The sequence below is a fragment of the Schistocerca americana genome, chromosome 10 (genome assembly GCF_021461395.2).
Source record: "Schistocerca americana isolate TAMUIC-IGC-003095 chromosome 10, iqSchAmer2.1, whole genome shotgun sequence".
NCBI lineage: Eukaryota > Metazoa > Arthropoda > Insecta > Orthoptera > Acrididae > Schistocerca > Schistocerca americana.
Genome location: NC_060128.1, coordinates 143605147 through 143622418, shown reverse-complemented (window position 1 = coordinate 143622418; position 17272 = coordinate 143605147). Strand labels below are relative to the sequence as shown.

General features: G+C 41.4%; 1 protein-coding gene across 1 annotated transcript in view; it reads right to left on the bottom strand.

Moving 5' to 3' along the window:
• LOC124552612 (unconventional myosin-Ia) overlaps positions 1-17272 on the bottom strand; it is a 730641-nt gene that overhangs the window by 15514 nt on the left and 697855 nt on the right. Inside the window, exons 24-25 of the mRNA XM_047126936.1 lie at positions 8527-8535; positions 8309-8490 (exon numbers count right to left, since the gene is read on the bottom strand). Coding sequence (XP_046982892.1) covers positions 8309-8490; positions 8527-8535 — 191 coding nt within the window. The remainder of the gene's footprint in view (positions 1-8308; positions 8491-8526; positions 8536-17272) is intronic.

Below are 17272 nucleotides of genomic sequence, written 5' to 3'. Positions count from 1 at the left end.
TTTGTACAGTGTCACCCCTATACAGATCTTAAACACTCTGTTGTTTCCTTTCTGGAAGACAGGGACAATTATTTCTTCCTTACAGTCTTCTGGGGAGATCTATACAATGTAACATTGTCACAAGATGAATAAATGACTCAATCAACAAACCAATCAAAGGGCAGAGTACAATATCACAAACCCATGCAGAAACCTTTTTTTATTCAGTTTAAATCTCCTGTACTTGGAAACTGATGGCATATGGACCACTTACTGCATGCTCACAGAAAGGTGATGGGAGATTAATTACAAGATATAAAGAGAAGAGCAGCTCCCAATGATGACAAGCTAAGTTGTTTAAATATTATGACAAGACAAACATAAAAGCATACTCAAAAGGGTAAAGTGTGATGTTGTTACTCCTTCAGGCAATGCTGCTAGAGAACAAAATCCAAGCTGTTGCACACTCTCGATATGATCAAAGACTGAGCAGAAATTCATTTTCAGTTTTTAAAAGAAAGTAAAGATCCAAAGTAAAGTCAAAATGTGCTGCTTACCACATATGGCTTCAATGTTCCAAGATACAACACTGTCGTCAAGCAGTGTTTGCGAGTCCAGTACGAAGAAAGGACTCAGAAGGTGGCCGCCTATCTCACGGCACGGGAATAGGGAAACTGCAAATGATGCTTCACGATCACCTTCACATTTCTATTGAGTCGTTAATGAGCGAGGTGGGCGTCAGTCAACAATCAGTGACAATAATTGCTGACAAGCTTCCCAGTATGTCAGAGGTCTATACATTGTGGGTACCCTAGATAAAACAGGGCCAAAAGGAAGTAGAAGGCAAAATGTTACATCATTACCAGCCTGATCCTGATAAATTTCTTTTGAACCTGGTCACCAGAGATTAAAGTTAGATGTATTGTTATTGCCCTGAGACCAGACAGCAGATCAAACATTGGAGATCCTCAGCACTGACACCATCAAAAAAGGATGACACAAAAGTCATCAGGGAAGGTTGTATTGAGTGTTTTTTGGATTTTCATGGGGTGCTATTGACACATTATGCTTGTATGTGCTAGACAATTACTGGACAGTGTTACAATCATTTGGTGGGGTAGCAGAATGCTGATGAGCAAAACTGTCAGAAAGTTTGTTTCCTGCACAACAATGCACCAAAATATTCCCGAACATAACTGGCATTCATTTTTTCATTGTGCTCCGTAGATCACATCAGGAATGTGGAACAAGTTAAGTTATAAATTAACAAAAGAAAAAGAAATCATAGAAACTTTATCTGTATAGTGTATTACCTGTCACTGTACTGCTTATGCTAGTTAAATTCAATGAAGTAAATAAGAAACAAAGCTATCACTTTGTAAGAAGTTGTTGCTGCCTCAGTTATATTCAGTAACTGTCATTTATCTCCTATCACTAGCTTAATACTTTTTCTTGGTGGTATTGGTATTATGCAGCTTTTGCATGTAAAATTTTGTATCGTCCTCTATATTCCCTCCATCTGACACACAATGAGTTCTTCCCGTTTTCTCATGTCAACAACAAACTAGGTGGTAGGGAGTTTAAGGGCACAATGAGTTACAGGAAAGGTGTAGAAGTTCTTTAGTTTTTTAATGTGAACACCCACCTGATCATTAATTTGTGAATATGTCGAGAGGGACTAATTGACACACTTCATTGTTACCACAATAATACAAATGGTATGACTGTCCTTCATTTGGCGAAGAATCAAAAAGGTAAAGAACACACAAGTCAGTTCAGTAGAATGACCAATATACAGTGTGACCCACAAAAAATAGTAAATTTTCAATTGATCTTCTTGCTAAGACATAGATGTGCTCATGTAATCTAGCGCCTCCAATCAGACCCACATGGTGTGTCGTTCAGTTCAGTATGGAATGTTCACCAGTGCTGGTGCATACTGAGGCAGTGGAGGAGTTCTGTCATGTGCAGACTATTGCAGCTGTCCAATGTGCAATGTGCTGTTGAAGAGACTGCCATGTCACGTTCCAGACAGGAGTTCAATATCCCGATGGATAACACAATAACTCAAGATGAGTTCTGTAACCGACGTGAAGCATAAGGGATCTGAAATGACAGTTCAAGCATCAGAAAATATCTGACAAATTTGTGCAGCTCTGCAATGAAGCCCATAGTTACTTGTCTGTGGCCATTGCAGAACATTAAAATGTGTCACATGTATTTACAGAGGATTGTGAAAGGATAAAGTGAGTATGGGGAATTTCTGCACAACATTATTGGACAGAATTGACAAGGCTGGCACATTTCTGAAAATTCTTGTGATGTCTGATGAGACAAACCTTCATCAAATAGGTTTGTCAATAAATAAAACTTCAGATATTACTCAGACAATAGCTTACAGATCATCTGAGAAAATGGCCAGGGTAGCACAAATGCCATTGTCCGGTGTATTAAAGCCCACTAGAATCATTTGGCCATTTGGGCCCTAAACGACAGTGGTCGACTAGTGAGTGTCAGTTCAGAGCAGTATGATGCCACATTTAACAATTGTTTCATTCCAGAGCTGCAAGGAGATTGCTGTCTAAAAGAAACACTCAGCAACATGGAGCTAAAGCCCGTAGGGCCAGAAGTTCAGTGACAATACAAAGGCACCACTTGCCATTTCGACTACTCTCATGATTCAGCAATATTCCACGGCTGGTGAGATCTCATCTTTCAGTCCCTGGTTTTTCCCTGTGGAGTTATCTCAAGATCAAAGTTTTGTCACGGTGATTCTACAATACTGATGAGCTGAAATCCACAAGTCAGGAAGAGATGACACTATTCATCAAGAAATGAATGAGAACGTAGTGAGGAGCTTCTGCAAATACCTTCAGCAATGTATTGCCAATGAGGAAGACATTTATATGATGCACTTTTTAAGAAATAAACTTCTACAAGGGGGAGTGGGAAAATAAGTTTCCCCTGTCGACTGTGGGCAGAGTCGTGTGATATGGGCGAAAGATGACACGGCAGGTGAATGCCCATGTGCAAGACACTGATACACCATTGGGTAGAGGTCGACCACGATCAAGCAGATGGCGGAGGCCAGCCGCTCGGTCTTTTTCCAGAGCTATGGAGAGAAGGTGTGTTTTGGAGGCGTGGTCAAAGGCGGAAGTGAGAGCAGTCATCCGCTATGAATGGGCACATGAAGTATCAGGCACATGAATTAATAACTGCCTTGTTGAGGTGTATGGGTCAGGTGTGATGTCGAGGCAAATGGCGTGGAGATGGTGCCAGCAATTCGGTGATGGACTTCAGCAAGTGCAGGACATACCGAGACTTGGGCGGACGTGCACGGCCACTACAGATACAAATGTTAGGAAGATGGATGCAATGATTAAAGCAAACTGGCGGATCATTATCAATGGAGTAGTGGCAGAACTGAAATCGGACATGAGCAAGCTCACATGATCATCCACAACATCCTTTGATACAGGAAGGTGTCTGCACGATGGGTATCCCGACACACATGGAACAACACATGGCGTTCAGGGTGGAACAGCTCATGTGTTACCATGTATCTGGCAATGACCTTCTGTTTCGGATTGTGACGGGAGATGAAATGTGGGTCCACCATTACACGCCCGAATCGAAGGCCGCATCCATCTGTCACCACCTGTCTGAAAGAAGTTCAAAAGCACTCTGTCTGCAGGTGAACTGCTACTCACCGTTTTCTGGGACACCAAAGGAGTTTTGCTGATGGGCTTTCTGAAGGATGCTGCACGGTACCGTGCCACTCTGTCAATTTGAAAGAGATGATTTGGAAAAAGCGGCCTGGTCTTCTCAGATCTGGTGTTCTGCTGTTGGATGATAAAGGGAGACCACACATGGTGACAGCAACGCAAAACCGTATTGCAATTCTTGGTTGGGAGCACCTACACCATCCGCCTTACAGTCCGGATCTCTCACCAAGTGACTTCCATCTGTTTCCTGCTTTGAAGAAGACTCTCGGTGGAAGGTGCTTTGGCAACAATGCTGATGTCAAACAGGCAGTTCAACGCTTCTTCCGTATGCAATGCTCTGATTTTTTCCTGGAAGGCTTTTTGAAGCTTATAAAGTGGTGTGACAAATGTCTCAATGTACTTGGGAATTATGTAGAAAAATAAAGATATGTCTTATCTTCAATGTCTCATTCTCTTTTTTTCCTTTCACACCCAACTCTGATCACAGTTGATAGGGGAAACTTATTTTCCAACTCCCCCACGTATTTCGCTTTTCAGTGAACATATTGTGTATAGAAAAGTTATCTGTAAGTTAACTGTATTATGAAACAGACAGATTGCTACCCACCACAAATATGTCTTGTTGAGCTGCAGAGAGGCACAATGAAAAGACTGTTACACATTAGCTTTTGGCCAAAGCCCTCTTCAGAAAGGAAAAGAGAAAACAAACACATTGCCACAAGCAAGCACACCTCACACACAAGTGATCGCTATCTCTGGCACTGCCTCCAATACAGCCAGCCACCCAGGGATGGCTTATCTTCGGTAACAAGAACTCTCTTTCCCAGTATGCTGAGGGCCTCACAAAAGCCTTCACAGACAGGCACTGTCCCCCAGATCTAATCAGAAAACACAATTCCCATGCCATATCCCCACACACTCCCAGTCCTCCCACCAACCCTACAAAGCAGAGCCCCTTTTCTCACTTAATACCACCCCGGACTGGAACAACTGAACCACATCCTTCGTCAAGGCATTGATGATTATCTATCATCATTCCCTGAAATGAGGGACAATCTACCCAAGATCCTTCCCGCCCATACTTAAGTGATGTTCTGTCACCCACCCAACCTCTGCATCATCCTAGTCCAGGGCTTAACAACTGGCCGGTTTTGAGCACGAGTACTCGCGTATGCTCAGGCACATGCTCGCAAGCAGGTGCAAGGTCCTGGAGTAGGGAGGGAGGGGAAATGCGTGCGCACGTTTGAATAGGGCTGCAGCATGCCTATTGAATTCGCACTGACTGTGTAACGTTTAAAGTACTACGATCAGCTCTAACAGTCACTTTGCTGGTTAAGAATCATGTCAAGTCGCCATTGTGTAACCCCAACCATGCTTTCGCAGTTGAACCCCCACTGGGAGGAATTGTATCTGCTTACAGAAAAACATGGTGTTGCAAAATGTTTAGTATGTCACAAAATGCTGAATTCTTTTAGGAAATTTAATTTGCAGTGACATTATATGTCATACCAAGCGAAAGACTACGGAAGTGGAAAATGTAATGGACCAGATTGTGCACAGGAAGTTATTAAACTTAAAAGGAAGCTATCTGGACGAGGAAGAAAAATCAACTGAGGCAGCTGTCAGAGTGAGTTACAAAATTGCTTTGCTTTTAGCAAAATCCCTGCGCCCCTTCACTGATGGCGATTTAATAAAAGAATGTTTGGTAGTTGAAGCAGAACATTTGTGTCCATCTCAAGTTGAACAGTTTCAGATTGTGCCATTATCTAACATGACCATTATGTGTCGCATACAGGACATGGCAGATGACGTCCACAGCCAGGTTGCAAATATCTGCACAGATTTTATGGCGTATTCTCTAGCTCTGGACGAAAGTGTTGATATCACTGGAACAGCGCAGCTTGCCATATTTATTACAGGTGTTAATAGAGATCTTCAGGTGAGGGAGGAGCTCCTCAATATAGTAGCCATGAAGAACACTACAACCGGAGGTGATATTTTAAGTAGTGTTGAAGAAAGTGTTGAAAATATAGGATTGTTGTGGAATTCTTTAGTTTCAGTGTCTACAGATGGTGCACCAGCGATGACAGGGAAAAAATCATGTTTCGTTGCGCTGTTGAAGGAGAAAATGCAAAAACTGACCGTGCCAAATGAAATAAGGGGCGTTCACTGTGTGATCCACCAGGAAAACTTATGTGCAAAGAGTATCACTCTAAAAAATATGATGAGTGTTGTTGTTCATACAACCAATTATATAAAGAAGCATGGGCTACAACACAGGCAATTTAAATCTTTCTTGAGGACGTAGAAACCCAGTATGGTGGCCTGCCTTATTACAGCGAGGTCCGCTGGCTTAGTCATGGCGAATTATTAAATCGATTTTTTTGCCTATTAGATGAGATCAATATGTTCATGAAAATAAATAACATGTGTGTTCCTGAATTGAAAGACCCTTCATGGAAATGTGATCTCGCGTTCTTAGCAGATTTAACTAGCCATCTGAATGCTTTGAACATTTCACTACAAGGTAAAGATCTGCTAATTACTCATTTCATAGATCGAATACGAGCTTTTAAAATGAAATTGACACTTTGGGTGAGTCAGCTGGAAACAGGAAAGCTAGCTCATTTTCCTAAATTATCACCCATGCAAGATGTTCACAAGGACTGTGAACGTTATTCACATAGTTTAGTTGCCCTTAAGGAAGAATTTGATCAACGCTTTCAAGATCTGACAGCACCAGACGGTGATTTTGATCTGTTCTCCTCTCCATATTCAGCGAATATTGAAGAGATTCGTCCTGAGCTCCAACTAGAAATTATTGACCTGCAGTGTGACAGAGAATACTCGTACAGAGACAAATTTCAGAACAAAAAAAACATTTTGGAATTCTACACACACTTCCCTCAGGATAGATTACCTCGTTTGCACAAACTGGCGGCTACAATAATATCAATGTTCGGTTCCACGTATGTTTGTGAACAACTGTTCTGTGCAATGAAATGTAACAAGGCATGCCTGAGAAACGCATTGCCTCATCGAAATTTAAACTGCACGCTGCGCCTACAATGCATAAGAACAATTACTCCGAACATAGAAGCAATTGTAAAGGGCAATATGTACAAGACAACCGAGAATCCCACACTTCAGCGACACCTTTTATTGTGTAACAGTTCACAAATTAATACGAATGTAGAGGCATACACTTAGCTAATAAAATTATGTGGCACGTGTACATTCTCCTTTATTTGTTTCATTTGTCGCAGTAATAATTCGTGAGTGATATCCCTGCAGGTGGCCGCGAATTTACATTGACTGGCAGCAGCTGTTGTGTGCCCCACGTGACTCTCCCCACTCTCCACTCTGGTCTGGTAGTGGGGGTAGCGTGCTCGCGCTGTTCCGTGCTCGCGCCTTGCTGCTCACAGCTTGCTCCGCGAGCACATATGTTGTGAAGCCCTGTCCTAGTCCATCCCTACACCACCCAGTGCCAATCCAGGTGTAAGACCTGCTCAATCCACCCACCCAGCAGTTTCTATTCTAGTCTTTTCATAGGCTTATGCTACCCCATCAGGTGTTGGACCACCTGCGAAAGCAGTCATGTCACATACCAATAATGCTGCAATCATTGCACAGCTATTTATACTGGCATGACTACGAACCAGCTGTCCACCAGGATGAATGGCCTCTGCCAAATTGTGGCTCACAGCAAAGTGTAGCACCCTGTGGCACAACATGCAGCTGAACATAACATCCTTGATTTCAACATCTGCTTCACAACCCAGGCCACATGGACCCTCAGATCCTCCATAGTCTTTCCTGAACGGCACAGATGGGAGTTATCCTTACAATACATTATCTGCTCTCGAAATCATCCTGGCCTCAATCTACAGTAACCTACCATCCCCACACCCTCCATCCAATAGTTCATACCCCCTCCGTCCCACAATCTCCTGCCAATTCAAGTCGCCTCATCTTCACTGTACGCCACTCTGTTTTGCCACCTAGTCTCTGAATGCCCCCCCACCCATGCCCTGTTATCCCTCCCCATTCCTATTCCCATTCCCATTCCATACTGGATTGCTGCTCCTGCTTGACACAATACAGTACATTATGGCCGGAGCATCAGGAGGCAGTGGTCATTTGTGTGAATGTGTATGTGTTTCTCTTTCCCTTTCTGGAGGAGACTCTGGCCGAAAGCTCAATGTGTAACAGTCTTTTCGTTGTGCCTGTCTGCAGCTCAACGTGTCATTTTCATGGTGAGTAGCAATCTATCCTTTTCATAAAGTTCCTGATATTCCAACCTGGACTTTTTGTTATCCATGAGTTATATTAGTGTAAATATACAGCAAACCTCGTAATAAACTATTTCTCCTGTGGCACCCTGTACACGGAACATTAAAGTAATTCAGTGAATACAATCTACCAATCACTTTGCAACGGCTATATGTAGAATGATACAGAAATTTAGATGACTATTTGTAGAACTGAAATGGAGTGGGGGGGGGGGGGGGGGGGGTCTGTAGGTACCAGGTGAACATATATTTCTGATGTACACAGCACAAGTAAATGTCACTGCCTTGCAAATTTCAGGGAATGATACTCACTCAGTACTGATGTTGACCTCTGGGGGTTTCCCGACAGCATTCTGGATGACGAGGAATAGCTTTGTCACAATTTCGATGACGTGGCCTGTCTGGAAGATGAAGTCACCTTTCTTCTTCCCGAGGTCGCTCTGAAACAGGCATCCTGGGATGTTCTGGTGGCTCGCATCAGAACTGGGGCTCAACTGTAACAGGAACCAACAGGGGCTGCGCTGCTACACTACGCTACTCTACAGGACACTACAGAAGGTAATACATGTTCAAGAGGCCTGCTACAGAGATCACCAGTAACAAATATTTCTACATTTGGCTTCAAATACTTCAATACCTGCAACAATAAGGGGGGGAGGGGGGGGAGAAATCTACACACAAAATGTTAAACACACAAGCTAAACTATGATACACTACCATCATCAACCACTAAATTCTGGCTAATTTGTAAGTAAAAATTGGGCATTGACTATATGTGGTTAACAAAAAGCTTTAATGGGAACAACGGTAAATGGAAAAATACAGCAGTCAGAGAGTGAGTTTATTGTATGTTACATTCAATTCCTGTCCAGTGAATCTTTTCTTACAGTTCTCTTATGTTTCAGTGAAAGGGGCAATCTAAGTAACATACTTCATTTGCCACAAAAACACAGTTTTGAACAGAGCACGGCCCCCTAGGCACATCACATGGTACTCTCATATCATTAACAATGAAATCCAAATAAGGGGAATTAGAATTTAGCAAAGTATAAAACCTTGCAAGGGAAATTGCAACTAGAAACAGGGTACGTGTCCAGTTGCATTAGAATTAGTACAACCCCGGCTCTGTAAAGAATTGAACACCCATGTATAAAACAGCTCAAGTGTTAAATGTTTGATATTAAAGCTACAAACGCAAAAAACGTTTACATAGGGTCTGAAATTATGTTGACAGTTTTCTGGAAGTTTCTAAGTGCTCTCAAAAAGTATTTGAGTGTATTCTCGATACTTTGTGTGCCATTTTAAGCGAAAAATAGTTTTTCACACATCTCAATGTTTGTAATGTCATATCTCCTAAAGTATGGCCGGCCGCAGTGGTCTAGCGGTTCTAGGCGCGCAGTCCGGAACCGTGCGGCTGCTACGGTCGCAGGTTCGAATCCTGCCTCGGGCATGGATGTGTGTGATGTCCTTAGGTTAGTTAGGTTTAAGTAGTTCTAAGTTCTAGGGGACTGATGACCACAGATGTTAAGTCCCATAGTGCTCAGAGCCATTTTTCCTAAAGTATGTCTCACATAATGGTACAATTTTGCAGGTATTCCTCAGTGATATAAGTGGATACTGTGTAAAATGTGTTGCGAACACTGTTAGTCATGATAAATTAAAATGCTGTGTCTTGTGCAGCAGTTTTACTGCATTAACAGTGAAAATATGTTAAATGATAAACTTTTTTCTTTCACCATTCTGCAGGGGTGTCAGCAAGAAAAAGTTTTGTAAAGGTTTGAATTTAGATGTGAAGTTTGTTGCAAGTCACTTAAGTGCTCTCATTCTCAAGTACTGCACGAATGTAGTTTGGGTATTTGCATGCCATGAGTTACACTGTCTCAAGACATAAACATAGGTTCTAACTGTAATACAGGGTGTCAGAAAAGACTTTCCCTGATTGCATAAATTGATATCTCAGGCTAGAAGTAAGATACAAATATGAAACTTGTGTCGAATTGTTTACAACTATCAAAGTTTTTTTTTCTGTTTTAGGTTCGCAGTACGTAAGTAGTGGATGAGGTATAGTGCCCAAGAAGCCATGTTAACCAATCAGGAGAAGGCACAGTGTGTCCTGTGGTACCATGACACATGATCACCAACCACAGTGCAGAGACACTTCCAGACAACATTTGGAAGGAATTCACCTGATGTCAAGAGCATTAAAGCCTGGTATGAGAGGTTCAAGAACACAAGATCGGTTGCTGACCTTCCAAGGTCTGGTCGACCAAGAACCCCAGCAGACAGCGTGGAAGCTGTAAGGCAGTCTTTTCCGCGAAGTCCGAAGAAATCGGTGCGCAGGGCCTCATGTGAATTACAGATGCCAAAAAGCTCTCTCCGTGACATTTTACACAAACGTTTATTGTTTCATGCATACAAAGTGCAAATTGTTCAGGCCTTGTTGCCCAATGACAGTTCACATCGATATGACTTTGCAGTCGAAATGCTATCATGTATTGAGGACGATGATGGTTATCTCAGACAAATTGCCTTTTCCGATGAAGCAACCTTTTTTGTCAGTGGAGTAGTGAATCACCATAATGTGCTCATTTGGGGTTCACAACCCCCTGGTGAGGTCATGGAGTGCACCAGAGGCAGTCCAAAGGTGAATGTTTGGTGCGTGCTATTGCACGATCGAATTATCGGGCCATTCTTCTTTGCTGAGGCTACCATCACATCTGCAGTGTATCTGGACATGTCGCAACTGTATGCTGTTCCTCAGCTGCTTCAATATCACCCCAATGTCTTGTTTCAGCAAGATGGTGCACCACCTCATTGGGGTTTGGACGTCTGTGCCTATCTCAATATGACATTTCCTGGGCGATGGATTGGTCGTGATGGGCCAACGGTTTGGCCTCCACTCTCCTGACATAACCCCCATTAGACTTCTTTATATGGGGTTATGTCAAGGACAAGGTCTACCAAACACGTGTACCAGATCTTGAAACCCTGCAGGCAACAGATAACCACAGTCGTTGAATCGATCCCTCCAGTGGTGTTGGCTAACGTGGGGATGGAAATTGAATATCGCCTAGATGTGCTACATGCTACCATGGGTGCTCATGTGTAAGTTTACTGATGTGTGAAAAAAACTTTGATAGTTTGTTAACTATTAGACACCAGTTTCATATTTGTATCTTACTTCTAGCCTGAGTTATCAATTTATGTAATCAGGGAAAGACTTTATGGACACCCTGTAAATGTCTTAACGTGTTAAAACTTTAACACAAGGTTATACCTCTTAGTGTGTAGATTATGACAGCATTTTAAACTTTTAAATTTGATCAATAATTATATGAAAGACAGAAAATAAAATTTCTGCTGCCCCTGGAGCCATTAGACAGGAAACGAAACTGGGACTGTGTAGTATGAACAATGAACTGGGTTAGCCATTTAGTAATATAGGTAGTAAAGAACTGGCTATGGTTCATTCAAATGAACCATTCGAGCATTCAGCAAAAGTGATTTTGCGAAATAAAGGAGGAGGAGGAGGAGGAGGAGGTTGGTGTTTAATGTCCCGTCGACAGCGAGGTCATTAGAGGCGGAGCGCAAGCTCGGGTTAGGGAAGGATGGGGAAGGAAATCGGCTGTGCCCTTTCAAAGGAACCATCCTGGCATTTGCCTGAAACAATTTAGGGAAATCACAGAAAACCTAAATCAGGATGGCTGGAGATGGAAACCGTCGTCCTCCCGAATGCGAGTCCAGAGGAGAAATAATGAAAACTCTAAATTCCACAAGATTTGGTATGTAGGTGTAGGACATCTGCAAGTGAGAGGCAAGATAATAATTCAGAGATATCTGCTTCAGTTGTATTAATTATTTATTCAAACTACAACTGGTTTCAGGATGTTAAAATCCCATCTTCTGGTGTATGAAACTGTGACATACAAATGAGAGCAGGAAAGAACTAGAATGCCACACATCTGTAAAAACTAGAAGATCAGACTAGCGATACAAGGTGACTCACTTATTGTATTTGGTAACGCGGAACACACAGTCTTGGCCAAACTAGAAAAAAAGGAGAGGGTCTAATAATGAAACAGACCTTAAAATATTACAGCTGGGATGGGAGGACAAAAGTTAAAGAAACTGAGAGCAAACGCTGTATTCACACTGTCCGCCGTAGAGCAGCTGCACAGTGTGAACGTGAACCGTAACTGAATGGAGGCCACGCTGTAGATCTGGAGATACTTTTTATCACAGCATATAATTTAGGGTGCTCAACCTCATCGTTTTCATTTGTGATTTCATTGCTTACATTACCGCGCTCACATTTTAGATTTGTGTTGATTTTTACATATTTCATTTTATGTCACTCGAGCCAATAATGTATCATACATGTGATTATTTGCTTAGCATGTCTATGTTGCCATTAATTTTTATCACTGTTGTTACTGTTTTTATCCTTCATAAATTCATTTTGATTATATGTCATTGCTTTGTTCTGTAAAAAGTCACATTTTGTTACACGTTTGAGAGTTATTTAGCCAAAAAGCATACCACAGCTTGATCATATTATATTACACTACTGGCCATTAAAATTGCTACACCACGAAGCTGACATGCTACAGACATGAAATTTAACCAACAGGAAGAAGATGCTGTGATATGCAAATGATTAGCTTTTCACAGCATTCACGCAAGTTTAGCGCCGGTGGCGACAACTACAAGTGCTGACATGAGGAAAGTTTCCAACCAATTTCTCATACGCAAACAGCAGTTGACTGGCATTGCCTGGTGAAACGGTGTTGTGACACCTCGTGTAAGGAGGAGAAATGCGTACCATCACGTTTCCGACTTTGATAAAGGTCAGATTGTAGCCTATCACGATTTTGCTTTATCATATCGCGACATTGCTGCTAGCATTGGTCGAGATCCAATGATCCCAATGGCCTTGCATCACTAGCAGTTGAGATGACAGGTATCTTATCCGCATGGCTGTAACAGATCGTGCAGCCACGTCTCAATCTCTGAGTCAACAGATGAGGACATTTTAAGACAACAACCATCTGCATGAACAGTTCGACGATGTTTGCAGCAGCATGGACTATCAGCTCGGAGACCATGGCTGCGGTTACCCTTGATGCTGCATCACAGACAGGAGCGCCTGAAATTGTATACTCAACGACGAACCTGGGTGCACGAATGGCAAAACATCATTTTTTCGGATGAATCCAGGCTCTGTTTACAGCATCATGATGGTCGCATCCGTGTTTGACGACATCGCGGTGAACGCTCATTGGAAGCGTGTATTCGTCAACGCCATACTGGCGTATCACCCGGCGTGATGGTATGGGGTGCCATTGGTTACACGTCTCGGTCACCTCTTGTTCGCATTGACGGCACTTTGAACAGTGGACATTAAATTTCAGTGGTGTTATGACCCGTGGCTCTACCCTTCATTCAATCCATGTGAAACCCTACATTTCAGCAGGATAATGCACGACCACATGTTGCAAGTCCTGTAAGAGCCTTTCTGGATACAAAATATGTTTGACTGCTGCCCTGGCCAGCACATTCTCCAGATCTCTCACCAATTGAATATGTCTGGTCAATGGTGACCGAGCAACTGGCTTGTCACAATATGCCAGTCCTACTCTTGATGAACTGTGGTATCGCGTTGAAGCTGCATGAGCAGCTGTACCTGTACATGCCATCCAAGTTCTGTTTGACTTGATGCCCAGGATTATCAAGGCCGTTATTACGGCCAGAGGTGGTTGTTCTGGGTACTGATTTCTCAGGATCTATGCACCCAAATTGTGTGAAAGTGTAATCACATGTCAGTTCTAGTATAATATATTTGTCCAACGAAGACCCGTTTATCATCTCCATTTCTTCTTGGTGTAGCAATTTTAATGGCCAGTAGTGTATGTTTTTAAATGAAGTATTGCATGCTCTCAGAGGAGTCAGTCAATATTTTCTATATCATCACTGATAACGCCAGTTTACTTGATTGTACATCATTGGCACCTGTGCCACACCATGTCTTCAAACCTCCAGCATGATCCTCCACTCGGTTGTGGTTCGTGTTCATACCGTGTGGCTGCCCGATAGTGCAGAGAGTGAGTACAGTCTTTGTTCTGGTTTCTGTTTCCTCTGTCCCACCCACCCCGATGTTACATTTTTATATCTGTCTGATTATTAGGCTCTCTCCTTTTTTCAAGTTCCACCAAGACGCACTGATTTTTTGGAGCCCTTGCACTGATGGGCCCGACCACATGTTATCCACCACCAAATACAGTAAGTGAGCCACCCTGTTTTGATAGTACGCTCCTCTAGTTTTTACAGATACGTTGCTTTAGATTTCTTGCCTCCTTCCTTTGCATGTTACTTGTTGTGGTTTGAATAAATAATTAGTACAACTGAAGTGGAACTTTCTAAATTAATTATCAAAACTCTAAACCTTGATGACAAGAGATTTGAAGACTTAATCCTGCTCTTTTTGTATACAACTGTGAGGTACCTTCTCATGACTAATGGTGTAACAAATTACCACCTGTAACAGATAATAATCACTGAGAGACAAATATTATCTGAACAATGAAAATGGAAAAATATGTGGGATGTATCAAAAAGCACAGCCAAACACACTATTCACACACATTAATTGTGGAAAAAATTTGGTAATACAAAATACCACCAAACCATATGAAATGCTTTTTTCCATGAAATGTCAAAGTATTTTCTGAATTATGTATGGTTAAGTTGTAGTTCTAAAGCTATATTTACACTGAGTTTTCATATATGTTTCTATTTGCAACTTTGTTTCTAACTGAGACTACAACACTTTGTACTGACATTCACGAGGGAATATCCTTGGCAAGAGAATATAGCACATCCGTGGCCAGCACTACATTTCTTGTGACGTGGTTTGTGGTAAGAACTCTAGATAATTAAAGTATGTAATATTCATATAAAAGGAAATCTCGTTAAGCTGTATTGGGTCAGAATATCAATGACATGTATAGTTTTATGTCAGAAATAGTGTGTGCGGTGCAGTGTTGTTTCCTTCTGTTACTCGGGTTCAAGGACACTGGAACAACTGCAATGGACTTGCTGCAACAATGGCGCCCTGAAAGTTGGTACATGCAAAGCCAATGGCTGTGGCTTGTTGAAAGATGGCATCATTGGAACTGCAGCCTTTCCTTATTGTAGAGAAAGATATTGTACTGTAGAAAGAAAAAACAGGACTAGCTTTGTATGATCTTCATTCAGTTGTTGCCTGGTTGTATTCACAGCATTAAATTGTTCTCATACACATGAGCAACCAGAGTTTCTTTTATTACATTGATGATACAAATTTATTATGAAGAATGAATAAAAACTGAACAGAAGATGTTATTAATAAAAATTTAAAATCTGTGTTGAGAAATTATTTGATGCAAGAGTGTTTGTTCTAGATGTTAACTGTATTAAATCTTATCTATTTCATGTCACTGAACAGAAGCCAAATCATTAATTGAGTGAGGCTGAGAAAAAAGGAAGTTAGCTATCTTCGAGACTGATGATTTTTGGTGAAGTGACTTTGGGTGTGGGTGGTAATATTAACATTCACAATCAATTTTGAATGGCTATTACATGTTCTTTAAGTGACCGAGAGTTTTTGAAAGCTGAAAGGTGACACAATTTTTGACACCGATGTAATGTTAGCTCAGAGATAGGAGTTACATAGTTGTGTTCATGATTGATTTGTTGAATGTGCTAATATTGCTGGTTGTCTTAGCAACAGATGACAACAATAAATGCTGAGCTGAAAAAAATATATTACTGCTTGATATTATGAGCAGATTTATTTATCACTGTTACACAGTAATGCCTGCTACTCCTATTAAACAAGAACCTGCCAGGATAATTTATGTCTTCGGAACAAGTGACAGTGATATCGACCCAATCAGTGTTGGTGGAACAGTTGCAACATTCTTGCTAAGTTAAGGCCTTAGCAGGATAACCTTATCAGCAAGTGTGAAGACTAGTAAGCTGCTAACAGTACTGAAAGGCTAAGTGGGGCAACATTTAGCACCAGAGTTACTAATATCATTGGAAATGTATTGTTGTTAATTGACAGACATGGAGAAGAAATAGTATGTGCACACCAACCCGCCGCAATGTTTACAACTATATCAGTTGTTTGCGTCCCCACCAACACTACTGACAAACATTTCTGTATGTGTATTTGCACTTACTGCAACACTGAAGCTGGACACGAAGATTGGGCACTATGGTATAAGATTGTGCACTATGCTGCGTGTACTGAGAAAGCTGAATCAATTATTAATTAAGACTAAATTATTAACACTCAACAATGTAAGTGGATGAAGACAAATATGTGCAATTGCCATGTTGGGTGAGAACATACTATAGCAGACATGACAGGAATGATATGCTGCACGAGATGAGTGTGGAAGACAGCACTGCTTTTTGTAACTTCATTAGGATGTCACTGCACGATTTTGAAATTCTATGAATATGATAGAGCTATTTGTTTCAAAGAAAGACACAAATTTCAGAAAAAAACACTTCCTGCAAGGCAAAGACTTGCTGTTAGCCTCCAATTTTTGGCAATAAGAGAATCCTTTCGAAGCCATATTTATTCCATATTTAAAAGCCAACTACCTATATCTCAAATAATTCCTGCTGTTTGAGCAGCACTGGATGAAGGATTACACAAATGCAATTCAGTTATGTCAACAATATTGAGGTCTAGTGTATGTTTTATTGTATCTTGAAATAGTAATAATACATTAATATATAAAATAAAGTCATCTTCATTATCTAAATCTATGAACTCTTCTACCGTCACGTCACAGTCTGCTATTAATGAATGTGACAGTGCCATCAGCAGTTGTTGTCATCCCCTGTAACACTTCCAAGCTGACTCATGATTCCTTTTTTCTCTTACTTAAGTTCATTTCTGCCTCAAAGAGTGCCTGATGTAGTTGCCTGTAACATGTTAGCAGAGACCTCATTTTCTTTCCTACTTCACTGCTACTGGTGTTAAGCACAGCAGCGATTTTCTGGATGGAGTCCTGTTTTAACTTGGAATATTTACAGATTTCACTTCATACAATTCACAGGCATTCCTCTGCCTGAGAGAGTGTGATAAGATCAAATATCCATTGTCTCGACATGACAACAGATATCTGAACTTATCACCCTATATGAGGCAACACAATTACTATGCTCTGTTACTCGGAACACAAACAACATACAGTGGTATTTAGTAGCAGCAGACACACA